The sequence below is a fragment of the Pteronotus mesoamericanus genome, unplaced genomic scaffold, assembly GCF_021234165.1.
Source record: "Pteronotus mesoamericanus isolate MK-2021 breed Mesoamerican mustached bat unplaced genomic scaffold, CSHL_Meso_final contig_22, whole genome shotgun sequence".
Lineage (NCBI taxonomy): Eukaryota > Metazoa > Chordata > Mammalia > Chiroptera > Mormoopidae > Pteronotus > Pteronotus mesoamericanus.
The window spans coordinates 3,270,236-3,288,517 of NW_026555090.1; the positions used below are offsets into that span (position 1 = coordinate 3,270,236).

Genomic DNA, 18,282 nt, shown 5'->3' on the forward strand with positions numbered 1-18,282 from the left:
CTGACCCTGGGGACAATCCTGTTTACACTCTTCTCAACTTTGCTTTTAGGACTTCACACTTTCCTAATAATCTCTGCTGCTATTCTGGCTCTTCTGCTGGGGACTGCCTTTCCCCCCCTCATCCTTCAATACTGGGATTTCCCAAGGCTCACTCTGGCCTTAAAGCTCTGTGAGGTTATCCATACTTATCAATTCTACTAGGCTCATACCCCATCTCCTAAATCTTCTAAGATACAGGCTTGTTTCCTAATAATCTGCTGGAATAACCAACCTCCTGAATTTCTCGTCAATATACAAAAACATGCTCGCCCTTACGACCCTGCTTCTTACTCCACCTCACTCTCTAATTATTTGTTATTAACTGTACCACCATGTTCATAATCACTCAGGTTCGGAGATTTCACATCATCTTTATCTCTTTGCCTTCTTTACATCCTGTCTGTAATCTAATGCCAAATTTTGGTTATTTCATCTCACTAATATTCCTCCCACTAATTTCTATTTCTACTACCACTCTATGTATTCAGTACCTTAGTACCCCCAACCACAGACTTTTACAACAGCCTCCCTGACTCTTTTATCTCTAATCCATCTACTCTATATTGCTAATAGATCAATATTCTAGCAGAATAACTTTGGTAATAAACCATTACATCCATTCTAAACCCTGTCGATTCCTACACAGCCTCCTAAATGAAGTCTACATTTTAGTTTTCGTTAAGACTTTACATAATCTAACCCCAATCCATTTTTCAGTTTCCTTTTTCAGGCACTCTATATTCCAGTCTAATGAAACCATTATCCACCATTGCTCAAAGCAGCGTATCTATACATGCTGTTCCCTTTACATACTTGAACCACTAGCTCCTACATAAAGTCCTTCAAACTATCTAGACAGAAGTAAACCTCAACCTCTTCTCAATCTTTCAACATAATTTACTGGTTTTGCTCATTTCTTCCAGGCTTTTCTCTTTTTCTTAAATATTACTTGTATCTTGCGTAATTTTCTGCCACTAGGTGATAAACTACCTGGGAATTAGTGGATAACTTAGGTAGTTTGGCATCCTCCAAAAGACCAGGCTCACATCAGTAATAAATAAATGTTTGTTAAATACATTAAAGATTTTTAGAAAAAAGTAAAATCAAGATACAGTAGTTCCATATGAACAGAACCAATGACCACCTGTGAGTATAAATGTTATACTGGAAAAACAAAAGAAAAAAATTTTCGAAATACGTATCTTCTTAAAGTAGAATATCATAATGGCATTGAGTATCCAACCTTTAAAAACCATGTCAAGTGATTTAGGGTCATGAGGCCAAACTACGCTACCAGTGCTGCCAACGTACACTGGTTGTAAGGGCAACCTACGCTGGACAAGATGCCAAAGTCTACTATTCATGAGGCCAACTTACATTGCCCAGGACACAGACATACGCTGGTCATGAGGCCCATCTATACTGGCCTTGCTTCCATCGTACACTGACTGTGAGTCCAACCTATGTAAGCCCTGCTACCAAAGTAGACTGGTAATGACGCCAACCTACACTGGCTGGGTGAACAACGCATGTCTGTCATGAGGCCAAACGTCAGATGGGTGACCAACATATGCTGGTCATGAGACAACCTACGTTGGCTAGGCAGCCCCCTGATGCTGGGCTTGAGAACACCTACGTTGGCCAGACTGCCAACATATGCTGGTTTTGAGGCCAAACTACTTTAGCAGTGTTGCCAACCTACGCTGGTTGTGAAGTCAACCTATGTTGGCCAGACTGCCAATGCATGCTGGTTTCTGGCCAGCCTACTTTGGCCAGGCTGCTGACATATGCTGGTGATAAAGTTAAGCTACACTGTCCCAGCGGCCAACATATGCTCGTTTTGAGGCCTACCTACATTGACCTTACTTCCAACATATGCTGGTCATGAAGTGAACCTTCATTGGTCTTATTGCCAATGTACGCTGGACATGAGACCAACCTACACTGGCTGGTCAGACAACAAATGCTGGTCATGAGGCCAACCTATGTTGGCCAGGCAACCAACATATGCTGGCAGTGAGGACAACCTACATTGGCGGGGCTGCCAACATACACTGGTCATGAGGTCAACCTACATTGGCCATACCACTAATGTACGCTGGTGATGAAGTTAACTTATCCACCAGGCCAATGTACACTGGTCACGAGGCCCATCTATGTTGGTCAGGCACACAATGTACGTTGATCCCTCAGCCAACCTACACTGGACTTTCTGCCAGCATACACTGGCCATGAGTCCAACTTACGTTAGTCTGGAGACCAACGTACACTGGTCATGAGGCCAACTTATACTACCCAGGGTGCCAACATACTCTGGTCATTAAGCCAGCCTACATTGGCTGGGAAGTAAATGTATGTTGCTTATGAAGCCAATAACCTTGGCCAGCCTGCCAACATACGTTGGTGATGAAGTTAACCTACCTACATTGGCCTGGTGACCAACATATGCTGGTTATGAGGCCCATCTATACTGGCCATGCTGCCAACGTATGCTGGTCACTTGTCCAACCTACAGAGGCCATGCTGCCAATGTACACTGACCATGACACCAAACAATGCTGGCTGGGTGGCCACTTAACACTGGGCTTGATACTACCCATGCTGGTTGGGCTGCCAAAGTACGCTGGTTTTGAGGCCAAACTACTTTGGCCATGCTGCCAATGATGCCTGTTGTAAGGGTGACCCACATGGTCAAGCGACTGAAGTACGCGGGTCATGAGGCCAACCTATGTTGCATGTGCTGCCAAAATACAATAAATATTAAAAAGGACAAACTACTAATATGTGCACTATGCATGTGCCTCAAAGGCATGTTAAGTAAAAGAAACCACACACAGATTATATACTGTATGATTCAGTTTCTATAAAATTCTAGAAAAACCAAAATAGATTAGTAGTTGTCAGAGGCCAGAAAAGGGGGGCGATGAAAACTATTCAAAGGAGCATATCAGAACTTTTTGGGGGTGATGAAAATATTCTATATATATCACAAGTGTGGCAACGGTTACACCAGTGTCAAAATCCATCAACATATACACTCAAAATTGGTAAGTTTTATTGTATGTAAATGATGCTTCAATAAAGCTGATCCTTGGGGAGACACAAATGATCCAGCTGCGGAGACCCCCCCCACTACTCTGTGCGTATTGTGTCAACAGCAGCTGTCTCAAAGTGGGAGAATCACAGGTTAAATTTCTTTATATTTTTGTCTCCTTTCCTAATTTTTAGTAATGAGCAAGAATTATTTTTATAACCAGGAAAACAGCAAGCAAGAACCAGAAACTCTATTTTATTTAATAAATAAAATAAATAATGCTGGACTATATGTATGTATTATATAAACAAACCATTTATCAACATTTTAACACTAATGTATACTATCTGAGGTACAAAAAAAGATCCTGAAGTGTCTTCCAAATCAAAGATTAAATTATATTTGATATATCTCACTAATATGTGAATATTATTGTATCTTAACCCTTCTGAAGTAATATGTCTGGCAAATAAGTACATTAACCAGAAAGTTCTATTTACTGATATACTCTACGGTTTAATTATGTCAAATAATTAGGATGATTAAAGCATACATCCCAATGATTCTTTTATCTAAAATTTCATGCCCTCATTATTTAAAAATAACTAACATTTAATAATTTAACTAGTTATTTTACTTACTTAGAGTCCTCCTTTTCATCTTTTTCTTCTTCATCTTTTTTGTCTTCTTCTTTTTTTTCCGTTTTTTCTGCTTTGTCCTCTTCTTTTTCTTCTACTTTTTCTTCTTGTGATGGTCGGGCAATCTGCTGCTAAAATAAAACATCATTTTATAAATTCAAAGATAAAATAACTAGCTCTTTCAAATTCTGATGATGAATTTTAATAAAGATCTATGCAAAAAAATCAATAAATGATTAGCTTTAACTTATTAATCAATTATAATGTGATTGGGGATGATGTATTAAAAATTAGTCTAGCCCTAGCTGGTGTGGCTCAGGGGACTGAGCACCAGCCTGCGAACCAAAAGACTGCAGGTTCGATTCCCAGTCAGAGCACATGCCTGAGTGCAGGCCAGGTCCCCAGTTGGGAACATTGCAAGTGGCAACTGATCTGTTTCTCTTGTACATCAATGTTTCTTTCCCTGCCTTTCTCCCTCATCTCCCTGTCCCTTAAAAACAAAACAAAACAAAACAAAAAAACAAAAAAAACTTAAAAAAAATTAGTCTAATGCTCTTTAATATATTCTGCATATATTGTTTAAAAGGACACACATACACAAACACAATGCCCATAGTGTTTGAACTCATCAGAGAAGTGAAAATGTTAAGATTTCACTTAGAAATCTGAGGTTTGGCCCTGGCTGGTGTGACTCAGTTGGTTGGAGTATTGTCCCGTACATCAAAAGGTTACGGGTTCGATTCGTGGTCAGGGCACACAGCTATGTTGTGGGTTCAATCCCTGCTCAGGGAGTCTATGAGAGGCAACCAATCTATCTTTCTCTCTCACATCCGACATTTCTCTCTCCCCCTTCCACTCTCTCTAAAAGCAATGAAAAAATGTCCTCAGGTAGGGATTAAAAAAAAAAATCTCAGGTTGGTTCTCTCTTTTTCTAACTCTTACACTTAATCTGTCACTCAAGCATTTAAACTCTACCCTATAAATGATAATTTACTGAAACAGCCCTCTAGTATTTGATATTTATTATGTTCTCAAATTTTTCATCATTATGAATAATACTACAAGAAACATCTTTATGCTTTTACTCTTTGGGGGTAACGTTCAGTTAAGGTAATAGAAGGCAGCTATGGTCATTATCAAGACAGAAATAATTTGGAAAATTCTAAGGATATAATTAATGGAAAAACACAGCACAAATGTTTCTAAGCTGCAATTCCAACTATGTAATTGAAATGCGTATATGAACAAAGATTGAAAGTGAGCAAGACTATGGCCCCTTATATCTTAAATGTCTTACTTCCTAAAATTGTGACTCTCAAAGAAAAAAAGTAAAATTACGTTCATGTTGAGTATTATTATTTTTATTGAATTCAGAAATCAAGACCATCTAAACTAATTAATACGGTGCTCCAACTCATCATCACAACACATAGCGTTTGCCCCAATGAGGCTAGGGAAATTTCTTAACAAGTAGACAGCTGAACAAACCAGCTAAGCAATTTACAGCCAGAGACAGATCATCATCTCCCTAGAGATGACATCTAGGTCTCAGTTCTATTTAAACCCCAGGCCCAGAAAAGAAGCAAAACCAGGTGGGCAGTGCCAGAACCAGCTGCAATGACTAAAGTCTCCCTGCCCTGTCACTGGCCAATCAGTGGAGATCAGGACCCTGAAAAGTCCCACCTGAGGAACTGCTGAATATTCTACTGAAACCTTCCCCTGAGACCTCCCCTAAAATTCTTGCCTGCAAGAGAGATAAAAGCTTCAAGACAAAAGACTCAGTGCACTCTCGCCCTCTGGGGAGAGAGTGCACTGAGTCCTCAAAAGGGACCCTGAGACTTGCAATCACTGGGGGCAATGGGCTCCGGCAGCTTGTCCCTGGTTAATCTCCTGACCCTGTCCCTAAGACCCCCTTTTCTCTGGCTTCCCAGTGAGCTAAAGCAGCCCAGCCTAGGCTCTCCTGTTGCTTCTTCTATGCTAAGCCCTTCCTTGTTTCACTGTTCCCAGCTCTAATAATCATACCCTTATAGTCACCTGGACTCATGTGTAATCTTCCTACACGAAGTCAAGAACCCACACAGTACCAGCTGGCCTCGGCAGACCCACTTTTGGCTAAGCCCCTGTCCGGTAACACCGTGTGGACCTCTTTTCAATCTCCCTACTTTCCTACATTGTTTGCTGCTCGGGAGTCATGTAATATACCCACCACTTTCATGCCTTTGCCTGAAACACCCTTTCTACCTACCCATTCTTGCCTAGAAAACCCCTCCTTATCCAGTCAGATTCAGTTCAAAATGCTTCATCTCCTGTGAGGTTTTCTGGATTTCCACAGAAGCTGCAGGCCCTGTCTCCCTACCTTTCTACCTGCATGTCCACAATAGTTACAAAAATTGTAGCACTTATCACAGGGTGGTATAGTACCTGGTTATTAGGGTCTACTTAGTTCACTGTGTTATAATCTCATAACGGACACGTGAGGAAGGGTAGTCAAAAGCTAGGAAAATCCCTTGACAAGTGAAATGAGGGAACTGAGACAAGATAATTAAACCAGGCCAAACAATTTGACCAATTTACAGCCAGCTAGTGAATCGCAGGATCTTATCGTCCCTAACCAAGAAGAGGTTTATACCTCTCCTCTCTAACCAGAGAATAAATAGCTTAAATCGTGCTAGTCAGGGAGATAGGTAACAGACACCAAATTAGTACCATTTGTGCCAGCCAAAGCCAAGGACGGGTAAGTCAGAGGAATAAATAACAACAACAACAACAACAAAAGTTAGAGCCAGGCAGACCCAGTTAAAAGTAAAGTAGTGAAGCTGCTAGAGAACAATCCCAAACTCCCTACACACTCACTTTGATGCACCAGCACATTAAAGAATGCACTTGGAAAGCTGATGAATATTCTGCTGAAACCCTCATATGACACTTCCCCTGATTCCCACCAGAAGAGAAAAAAATCTTTCAGACAAAGGATGCCAGCATGCAAACTCCTTAGAACACTCCTGCTCAAATCTCATTTTTGAGTACACTTTTGCTCTCTTTTCTTCTAAACTCTAAAGGTCCTCATGAGACTTGCAACCAGGGGAGCAGCAGGCAGTGGCAGCTTAACCTGGGCGAACCCCCTGAACCTGTTCCCAAAGCCCCCTTTTCTCTGACTTCCCAGTGCACTAACAGCAGCCCCACCGTGGCTCACTGCTCTCTGTAAGAGCCAAAGCAGAGCCCCGCCTGGGCTCTCCTGTTGCTTCTTCTACCCTAGGCCCACCCTTTGTTTCCCTGTCCCCAGCTTTAGTCAATGTGCTCTCAAAATCACCTGGATTCATCTTGTGAAATCTTTCCTACACAAAGTCAAGAACCCATATGCTATATGCCAGCCACAGGCAGGTCCACTCCAGTCTGGTCCCTGTCCAGGGACCTGAGGACCCAATCCCAATCATCCCCATTTCCTAACAGAACATCTGGACTATGGAAGTATCTGCATGTGTCAGATAGAGCAAACACCAAATTCCTTTATTCTGGTTATTTGAAAAGTTTTTGCCCTCCACCTAAATCTTTCATTCTGATCCAGGCTAATGTCAACCTTGCCTCAAAAAATAACTGCCTGTGTCCACTTACCTGTTCCTTTCACCAGACATGAAGTACCCATTTATTTGCAGTAAAATATTCCTTAATTCTTAACAGTATCTCGAAGTCTTTTACCTACTACCAAAAGTAAAATCTAGCTCTTCTTGTAAGATAACAAAGGCCTTACTGACCACTCCACAACAGGCCCTACATTATGCCTTTTTCCAACCATGGTGGAAAGAACCTGTATTCTAACTGTTCCCGACTGCCACTTTCGGACATTGCTAAGATGTAGTATTTTAAAAATACTTGCTTTTTTAGATTATACAAAATCTACCTATGATCTCTTTCTTCCTCTTTTAGTTACAGACTGAGTTCTCAAATACTCCCAAGAACAGAGATGGTTTTATCAGATGGTTCATTATGCCTTGCCATTTATTCTTCAGATTTTAACATGCATGTCAATGACTTTGATCCCTTTATTCCACGAAAATGTCATAGTCCATCAGGAAAAACTGCATCAACTTTCCACCCTGAGCCCTGGCTAAATTATTTCAATACCACGATTCCCTCATTCGTTTTATGGGACCTTCCCAATTTTTCACCCTGGTTAACTGCCCATTACCATTTCTTCTGAGTACTTATTATTATTATTATTATTATTATGTGGATAAAAAGCGGCCAACATACTAACCCTGACAAGCTCAGGGTAGGCCTGCATGGTGGCCTTACAAACTCAGAGACCTAACGTAACCACACAGGATGATCTGAAAGTAAAATTTTTTACCTAAAAGCAGGCCATGGGCAGTCATGTCCTAGGCTAGAATCTTCCCTGACAAAAGTCGATCTTTACCTTAACTGAGCCTGTCTACTGTCTTTTTCGCATCTACAATAACATACCTTTGGAACATCAAATTTCCTTTTCCGAACCCCTCAAAACACAAGCACAAGCCCAGCGCCCCAACTGAGGCCACAAATCCCCTCAGTGCTACTGTTACCCTGTTAAGTGTTGACTGTTAACTATCCTGTACCTTCCTATGTAAAAGAAGTGTGTGTCTATCGTTTCACTTTTTTATTCAATCCCAGAGGTCTCCCTGCTTTGCTTTCTCCCACCTCCCTAATCTATCACCAAGGAATTTCATGTGACCTACAAAGGTTTTCTCTGTTGATTGTAATGTATAAAATAAGGTGCAAAACTGTTATTTTTCTGGAGCATTTTGTCAATCCATTGAGGTTTTGCTTCCTAGCAACTGCTGACAGTTTGGCTCGAGTAAACTCATAAAAATTCTTACAGGTTTGGATGTTCCTTATATTGACAATTAGGAAAAAAACTAAGATATCAGAACGATTTTTCAAATGTATACTTTCCAACCAGCACTAGGTCTGCCTCACAAATGGGATGCTTCACTCATCTCTCATTGAACCCCTATCACACCACAGGGGTCACCAGGCCTATTTCAAATACTGACAACCTCACCTGCACCATAAATGCAGCATCCACCTCTCATTCTGAACCAACACAATAGCATCCCAAGGACAAACACTGACTTTTGTCTAGCAAGTAGGCTGTGTAATCCAGAAAGCAGTTAGCAGTCCTAAGAAATAATGGGGAAGTATCAACTCAGCAGAAGCAAGTAAAGAGGTTCACTGTTCCCTCACACTTGGACTATATAAGGTTATTCCACTAATGGTTTTCTCCTTCTAAGGTGGACCATACTTCTGAAGAAAGAAAACAACCCCACACATTCCCTGCTGCATGAAATCCAGCAAACAGCTGACTTTACTCCACCTTCCATAGTGCTGGGAACTGAGAAGCAACTGCAGCACCTGCTTCAACCAATCAATGGGAAAATGAAAAAGGGTCCCTTCTGAAAAACAGCTCACTGTTCTTCAGAGGGTATAGAAATGATCCCGAGACACGGATGGAGTTGCTGGCTGGAGTCTGTATAAGTGCGTGCCACCTCCAAAGCAGAATCTCTTACACTCCATCCCACGGCTCCAAACTGACGAGGTGGCGGTGGGTGGAAAGGGAGCAGGTGGCGGTGGGTGGAAAGGGAGCGCTGAGCAGGCCAGAGTGCAGCCAGGACTTGCCTTCAGGTGATGTGCATCAAGACCCATCAAATGGCTGCCACCAGCATCAAAGAGAGCAAGGAATAACTTCTGCTTTTTTACAATAATGAAATGTTTCCTCTCTCCAAGGCCTGCAGGCTAATAGCTCCTGCTCTAAGTTATGCTAATTAACTAGAGGAATTCTGTTGGAGGCTTGACTAGCCCCAGGTCAGCAAAGAGGTAGGGAAATATGCGTAAAGTAATGAATGTTTTTCAAAGATACACAGAAGTCTCCATAGTAGGACTCAGATCAGTGGAGATCAATGGACCAACCAGAAAGAAAGGGAATCAGAAGTTTCCCACTCTTCCTCAGATCCCTTTTGCTGCCTACCTGTCTATGGCCAGCACCCACACTTGCCTCTCCACTCCTCCCTTCCCTTAACAATAAAGGGTGCCTGGATTCCAGACTCTCTTAAAATGGATTTGAGCATTAGTTCTCCCATCTTGTCCAGCAAGACCTCTCTATCAATAAAACTTCCCTTGCTCCAAACTCTCACCTATAGAATATTGGCCTTCTTTAGCAGCATCTGGTACATGAACATTGGGCCTGTAACAGTTTAAACAAGTGGTTGGAGTTGTTTTTGTTTCAGGCAAACCTGTAAAGAGAAGTGACAATCCCCATGGTCTAGGATGGAAGTTACAGGTCACGTCACCCAACCCTTTACTGGCTGGCATTCCCAGTGCTTCGTATCTAGGTTTCTTCCTCCTTAAGCCCAACAATGGAGAGTGAATAAAAAACTTTCATTCTGTTAGGGAGGTTCTCATAATATGAAATATTTCTGTCAAGTAACAGAGTACTCACTATAGATGCAAGAGCACATTATAAAACAAAATGAAAAAAGTGGAAGTTACATGTGTTTCATAATGATATAAGAAGAACAAGGTCAATATCAGGAAGAGTCCTCTATAGTAACATTAAAAATAACTTATGCTGAGATTTATTACTATTATATCTAATTGAATATCTAACACTCATATACATATTATAGTTGTATTAGTTAAAATGCTTAAGTCTTTAGAAAACAGATAAATAAATTCCCACTCCTCAGACACTGAAGTTACCAAAAAAAGAGATAAGACTAAATTTAGGACCATGCAGTTCTAGTCTTGTCAGAACGTACCAGCTCCTCCCCCTGGACTGCACACCTCCGGGGATCCAAGGGGAAGGAAGGAGTGTTAGTTGCCTTGGGGGACCAAGGTTGTAATACCCTGGGGTTTAAAGATGCAGCTTCCTGGCTAAGCAAGCATGCTTGTGCTCCCCTGTTTATTAAGCTCAATGTCTAATATCTTTGCTCCCCATTCCTATTAATGATTCATTAAATACCCCTAGGGGTTACAGGGGGAGGTGCTGGACCATAGAGGTCTGTCCGTCTAACTACGGAGTATAAACCCATCCAAAGCCTGCAAAAGCTTGGGAATTTGATTGGAGAATTTTAAAAAAGCACTTGGTTGGTCCCAAGCCTAAGGTAATATAATTTCTGGGGAACAAAGAAGCTCTCTCTCTCCCCCTTGCGCTATGATCTGCACTCACACAGTGCACAAAACAGTTTTCTCCATGGCCACACACACTCCACATGCAAGCTCCAGGGGTGTGCCCGAACACCGCAGCACAGCAATGGGCTGCATCTGGGAGACACTAAGCTAGTCAGATGCTAGACTGGACTGGGCTTTAATATTGAGCAGAAGCTGGGCAGTGGCCTTTATACTGGCCCTGCTGAATACAAAGTTGGGACTTTTGCCATGGCAGGACTGAGATGAAACATTGGGAAGTCAGGAGGGGAACCCCCTTAATTTTACATCACCCATTAAGTTTACCACAGAGCCCCCATCCTCCGATGCGGGCCTCAGGACATTCTTTTCCTCATGACACTGTAAGATCTCCTTTGCCACTGATAAGGTAGTTAACTAAGAGTGTACAGGAAGTAGAAAGAATATAGTACTACTTCAGCCACTGAATTCTTCCTTAAGAAGTACTTCAGGCAGTAATAGAATATATGCTGATCTTATCAAAATGTATTAATTACTAATGCCTTTAAACCAAGAGCTTTCCTCATGAGTGAAAGCTCTCAATCACCGAAAACCATTATCAGGAAGGGAAGAAAGGTAATAGCAATTATCCCAGATAAACAAAGGCATTTAAAAAAATCCTCAAAAAATATAATTAAACAATTCAGCAACACATTAAACAGACCATACACCATGACCAACACCACTGGCGGAGAGGCTGGTTGAAATATCCACAAATCAATTTATGTGATACACCACATAAACAAAATGAAGGATAAAAATCACAAGATCCTATCAATAGACGTGGAAAACCATTTGACAAAATCCAATACCCATTTATGATAAAAACACTCAGCAAAGTGAAAACAGGAAAGATATCTCCACATAATAAAGGCCATATATGACAAATCCACAGATAGCATCACACTCAGCTGGGGAAAAGCTAAAAGCGTTTTCCTTAAGATCAGGAATAAGACAAGTATAGAGGACCTCACTTTAGAAATGCAGTGTGATTCCAGCAGCAAAGGCGCCTGAGAAATGTTGAACTCTCTGTAACTGCTGAACTCTCTGCAACCTCCTCACACTTCGCTAACTTACCCAGGAATCCAAAATGCCGCCCAAAGACAAAGGTCACGGCCCAAGGAAGGAGGTTAATGAATGTAAGTAGAGAGTGTAGTAATTGCCTGATGTTATCTTTTAACTTTTATTTTAATTAGTAATATATTGTTCTCTCAGGAGGTCCACACAATTACTGGCCATCTGGTTTTGTTATTAACCACTACTATGAACCCCACTTAAAAAGGGCCCTGTACTGGAAGGGGTTTTGATTCTTCCCAGCCAGTTACCACTGGGAGCAGCTGCTTTGTCTGTGTATGTAAGTTCCTCCTATTAAAGCTCTTAAGGATTTAAATGAGGCTACATGTCGGTTTTTCGAAATCGGTCCTGAATTTAAGCTTTGGGGGGCTCCCCTCAATAACGAGGTTGTCCACTTTCAGCACTTTTATTCAAAAATAGTATTGAAAGTCTAGCTGCAGCAATCAAACAAGAGAAATAAATAAAAGGCATCCAAATAGGAAAGAAGAAAAACTTTTTGTACATGACATGATACAGTATACAGAGAATCCTAAAGATGCCACCAAATAACTACTAGAACTGATAAATGAATTCATTAACATAGAAAGATACAAAATTAATATTCAGAAATTGCTTGCACTTTTATACACCAATAACAAACTATCAAAGAGAAATTAAGAAAACTGAAGGAGACACAAATAAATGGAAGCACATATCACATTCATGGATAGAAAGAATTAAGATCGTTAAAATATCTGTACTACCAAAGCAATGAAATCCCTATCAAAATACCACTGGCATATTTCACAGAACTAGAACAAATAATCCTAACATTTACAGAGAACCACAAAAGCCCCCAAAATAGCCCAGTAAACTTCAGAAAGAACAAAGTTGGAGGTATTTGCTACCTGATATCAAACTATATTGCCAGTCTATAGTAATCAAAGCAGCGTGAGACTGCTAATCCAGCAAATGTAAAGGCATAATACATATCAAGTTAACCCTTTACAAGTAAACCTTTACATTATTGGGGATGGAAAAAATTAAACGGTAATGTAGATAATTTCTAAAAATGAAATTAAACTTATACATGCTGGTTTGTAATGAGGAATAAAGCTACTTTTAAAAATCTGTAGCTGAAACTTGTTTAAAACATAGATGAACTCAAGCATCTCAGCTAAAGGACCCTGGTTCCACTTGGCCTGTGTGAAGTGGGGGGACGGCCCCAGCTCTGTTAGTGGAACAGTGTTTGCTACCTCACTAGCAACATTCCAGTTGCTGTCCTAGATTCATGAATCTGCACAAAGCTCTACAATCTTCTAGCTCTTTCTCTACAAGACTGGCCCCAATAATGTACAGCATGCTCTTTTCCTCTCTTCTGACTCCCATCAGCCCTGCCGCTCATGTGCCTTTTCTAAGTAAATTATCGCACAAACAAGGCTACACTTTCATTACTGCCATTTCAATACCTCCTGTATCCCCCTCAGCTCGCTATAATCTTATTTCTCACTCCCTCACCAACCCACTGAAAACACATGTCAAGATCATTTCTGCTGACTCAAACTCCAGCAGCGATTTACACAGCTGACTTAGGAAACACTCCCTGTACTTTTTTTGACTGAGAAATACTGGTTTCAAATAGTATGTAATCACATCTTATGAAGTGACAGTGTTCTGTAAAAAACGATGGCTCAGAAAACACAAAAAAGTTATGATTATAAATAATTTTAAAAACTGTGTCAAAAACCTTGTATCTCCAGACCAAAGAGACCAAGGGAAGAAAGGGTCGCTGTGTATAGAAACCACAGAAATTCAGGAATGCTAGTAAACAGTCAGCAGCTGTCCAAGTTCACACATACAGTTCCATGTTGCCACTCATATCTGGGTGTGGAAGGCAGCAGGTGACTGTGTCACCCGGCAGCCTCAGGGGCAAAGCACAAATGAGCTGTGACAGCTGCTGAGTAGCTATTTGAGAAGAAGTAACTGAGGTGCAACTGTAAAAGCACATGCTGCCTTGTACTAAAAATTATCTTTTTAGGTCAAGTGCTTTTTAAGACTTAAACTATCTAAATTCCCAAAATGAAGTTAATCTGAAAGAAATTAAGGCCCCATGTATTTAAGTAAACAATCTTGTACTCTGGTTACCATGTTGTATTTCTTTACCTTTCCTTCCTGTCCCCTCCTCAGACAAAAGGACTGGTAAAGATGATAATATTAAATAAGGTGATTAAATGTCTCGTATTTAATTACATGATTATTGTTAACACTGACATGCACGATTTAGATAACATGGAAGTATAAAACTTTTCTCATTAATAGAAACTTAAAAAACATTCAAAATAGAAAATATGACACGTTATATATCTTAACTTCAGGACAATCATACCATCTTCACAGTATCTTAATTAATTTAATAGAAATGCCAATCCTAAAAGTACACATTATTAAGTACAAAGCTCCTGTTACATCAAATTTATCTTCATTTTCACACCAACCCTGAAATATCTTCCACAGTATTAAAACATACCTGGTTTCTTCCTCTGCGTTTTCCATAATTCCTTCTTACTAGAGCTTTATAATTCTCATTTTTCTTGGTTAAGTAGTAATATAAAACACAATCAGGAACACTCTATAAATAAAAAAATATATATTTTTGAGGATCCAAAGAATCAAGTTTTTAAAACACATGTAACACTTTCAAGGAAAACCTCTGGTATTCTCAAAGTATACACTGAGATTCTTCTGGGTCACCAGAAGACACACATGACTAGCATTTTAAAGCATAGCTAGTCTCTAAAAATCTACACTTTGTATCTACTACTTTAATGGGCAATCCAAATTATGTAAAAAATTACCAGGAACAATATCAGAAAAATATCAGGAACATACAAGCACTTTTTTATTAACCAGGAAATAAATTCCCTTTCTTACTGCATATATGTAAACATTCAAAATGTCTCTTTAAATATGTTGCCCCGAAATACTACATTCAACTCACTGTGAAAAAAAATTAGAGAAAATCAGGACTCTGATATTGTAATTAGAAATTTAATGAGGTTCAAAAAGCATTGAAATCTATGTGTTTTTAGGAAAATACAGTATCAGATCATTTTTTGTTAACCATGTTAGTCTGGGTTCAGTGCTTCGGATTTGTGATAATTAGAAATATCACTATACCCAAACCCTTATTATGTGAAATATTAAAGGGACTTATCTAAGAAAAAGAAGATCAAAACTATGAACAGTAAAATAACAAACTCACAACTATCAAAAACTGAACCTAAAAAAACAAAAACAAACTAAGCAAACAACTAGAACAGGCACAGAATCACAGAAATGGAGATCCCATGGAGGGTGATCAGCGGGGAGGGGGTAGGGGAAGAATGACGGAAAAGGTACAGGGAGTAAGAGGCATAATTGGTAGGTACAAAACAGACAGGGGGAGGTTAAGAAGAGAATAGAAAATGGAGAAGCCAAAGGGCTCCTATGTGCAACCTATGGACATGAACTAAGGAGGAGAATACTGGAGGGAATGGAGGTATCAGGTGGAAGGAGGCGAAGGGGGAAAGAAATGAGACAATTGTAATAGTATAATCAAGAAAATATACCTAATAAATAACAAATATCACTATAACAGTCACATGAAAATCTTTTCTGTAGCAAGCCCTTTGCAAAAATCAGCTCTCATTAACTACTTTTGGGTACTAGAGCATAAAATTTCAAAGTAGCAATCATCACAAACCTATAAACATTCTCAACTCAAACCATTTCTTACCTTCCTTTCCAAGTAGGATGCAATTAGTCCAAAATTTTTTGGATGCTGGATAAACCTGTGGGAGTGGAAACACACGCGCACATGCACACGCACACGCACACACGCACACGCGCGCGCGCACATACACACACACACACACACACACCATTTAACAACTCAAAAAGGCAGTGAAAGAAAATCTTTGAAATAGAAATATTATGTACTGACTAATTCCCAGTGATTCCTAGCTGCCAACCTGAGAACAACTATAAAATCACTGGAATCTTTTAAAGGGCACAGATTCCTGGAACTACCCACCAAGAAGTGATTGGACTGGTCTATGGTAGGAACACGGAAATGTGTCCTTTTTTTAAAAGCATCTCCTGATTATGATTTCATTTGGTTTAATTAAGCTGTATTAGTCCATTTCATAAGGAAATGATCCTGTAGACAAATGTAAATAAAGCTTGTGGGTCAAGCATTGAGTGGTGTTTGTTAGAAATACATTAAAATTTTTAAGCTCTAAAAAAAAAATTCAAAAAAAAAAAAAGCATCTCCAGGTGACTCAGACACCACCCAAGTTTGGATACTATTCTTAACATGACTTTATAACCCCAGTTCTTATCTGTTACTCTATTCCCACCTACAGACTTACGGTAAGAGCATGACAAATTTATATTCTGCACTTTCCAGAGTATCCATTCAAATGCCAAAACAGGGCCAAGTTTTTTTTTTACTAACATATGTAAGCTTCTATTGGATAATAATTTAAAATTTAAATTACTTGTCCTTAAAGATCTCCTTCTCATGGTCAGTCCAAACATTCATAAACTGCCTATCTTTATAAACCTTCATGGGGTCCTCCATAAGCCCATTCATGTTAATGAACTTGACCCGTCTTTGTTCTGCATCAAACATCATAGGTGGGATCACAGAGAGCTGCCGCATTTGTTTCTCATTATTCTGCAACAAAAAGAAACGCAGTTTATTTAAAATAAAAATTTAAAGAGGTCCGTAGACCAACGGCCTTAACATGTACTAAAAAAACAAAACCAAAAGAAACCCATATAGGTAGTTTAATAACAATCATAGTGCATACCATAACATCTAACATATAGTAATTACTCATATATCTAATAAATATCCATTCAATGAATATAGAGCCAGAGAGTCTACATATTTTTTTTAAGTAATCCACTACTACAGTTACATAAACAAAGCTGATACTTCAGAGAATGGAATTTTACACCTAGAGGACAGAGTACTGTCAAGTCCATCAATGTAATGACTTTATGAAATACTTTAATTATTTTAGTTTCCTTTTTAAAAGTCTTAATTTCAGAGAACAAATATTCACATCATTTTAGAGAACAATAACCAGAAAATTAAGCAAACAGGCACCAAAATCTTAAGATCATTGATTTTAAAGTAACTAACCTCACCTAAGTATTAAATACTTCTTGCTATTCTTAAATAAGCTTTCCATTAAAAATTCAAGACTATTATCCTTAGAAATTCAACTACAACTCTTTTACATCTATAGTTTATTTTCCCAAGGTTTAAGTTTATAAGAACAAACTTCCATGAAAAACTTTTTAACAAAATTGTAAGAACTGACTCCAATACAAGACTAGGTTTTTCCTTAAAATTTTTCCTCAGAGAAGTAAATATTACAAGTCCTTACAAAGTCTATAATTCTGTGAGGAACTCTCAATTGGTCTGGAGACCAAAGTACTGTATGGGACAGAGAGCAGTTTGAAATCACCTTAACTGGTACTAGTTTTAGATGCTTACATGGAAGCGGCCAAAAAGCAAGCTAAGAAATTTAACACAGATTTAATCATCATTCCTGGAATTAAGGCCACAGCTTTTAAAATATAAAACAATGTGATAACTGTCTTTGACCATTTACCAAGGGACTTTCATGTTCAAATAAGAAATGCCTTCAGAATTTAGAGATGAGGTTTTAAAAAGCCATATAATAAAATTAAGACTAGCAAAACTCAATAGGTTGATGGCTTTGGAACAACCTTAAGAGATAATCTGAACACAGGTACAAAGACTCAGTGTTCAGGGCTGAAATATATTCTTATTCAATATTGATTTATTAATATCATATCCTATTTCTCCCCCAGACTCAGCTGGCTAAAGAGCATCCTTTGGAGATCCCAACAAGAAAACACAAACATCTGCAAAATACATGCTCTTTTGCTGTTTTATGAAATGGCTCTACCAGCACTGTCCTCTAAGCTAGAAACCGGGGAGTACCCTTCCATTTCTCTTCTTTCTCACCCCCACACTTCATCCACAGATCTTTTCCTGTCCTGTGTACTTTCTATTAATCTTTCCTATCAGTCTCTTCCCATTCATCCCTACCAGTGTTGTCCTGACTCAAGTCCTTATTTTTATCATAACAGACTCTCTGTTGCCAAAGCCATATTTGTAAAACACCAACATGATCATGTGACTGCCTTCTTTAAAACCTCCAATGATTGGCCAAAGCCTTTGGAATAGTGCAAGCCCCATTAATGTTCCTTCACTTATACACAAATAAACCCTTAGTTCCT

At 39.4% G+C, this 18,282-nt stretch overlaps 1 protein-coding gene across 16 annotated transcripts in view; it reads right to left on the reverse strand.

The window, feature by feature from the left end:
• NCOR1 (nuclear receptor corepressor 1) overlaps positions 1-18,282 on the reverse strand; it is a 172,933-nt gene that overhangs the window by 72,304 nt on the left and 82,347 nt on the right. For 11 of the 16 annotated variants that reach the window (XM_054571176.1, XM_054571179.1, XM_054571185.1 and 8 more), the window contains 4 exons: positions 16,500-16,678; positions 15,737-15,791; positions 14,489-14,590; positions 3,715-3,842 (listed from right to left, as the gene is read on the reverse strand). In XM_054571176.1, the coding sequence (XP_054427151.1) occupies positions 3,715-3,842; positions 14,489-14,590; positions 15,737-15,791; positions 16,500-16,678 (464 nt within the window). The remainder of the gene's footprint in view (positions 1-3,714; positions 3,843-14,488; positions 14,591-15,736; positions 15,792-16,499; positions 16,679-18,282) is intronic. The other 5 variants (XM_054571186.1, XM_054571180.1, XM_054571188.1 and 2 more) reach the window with 1 other exon arrangement.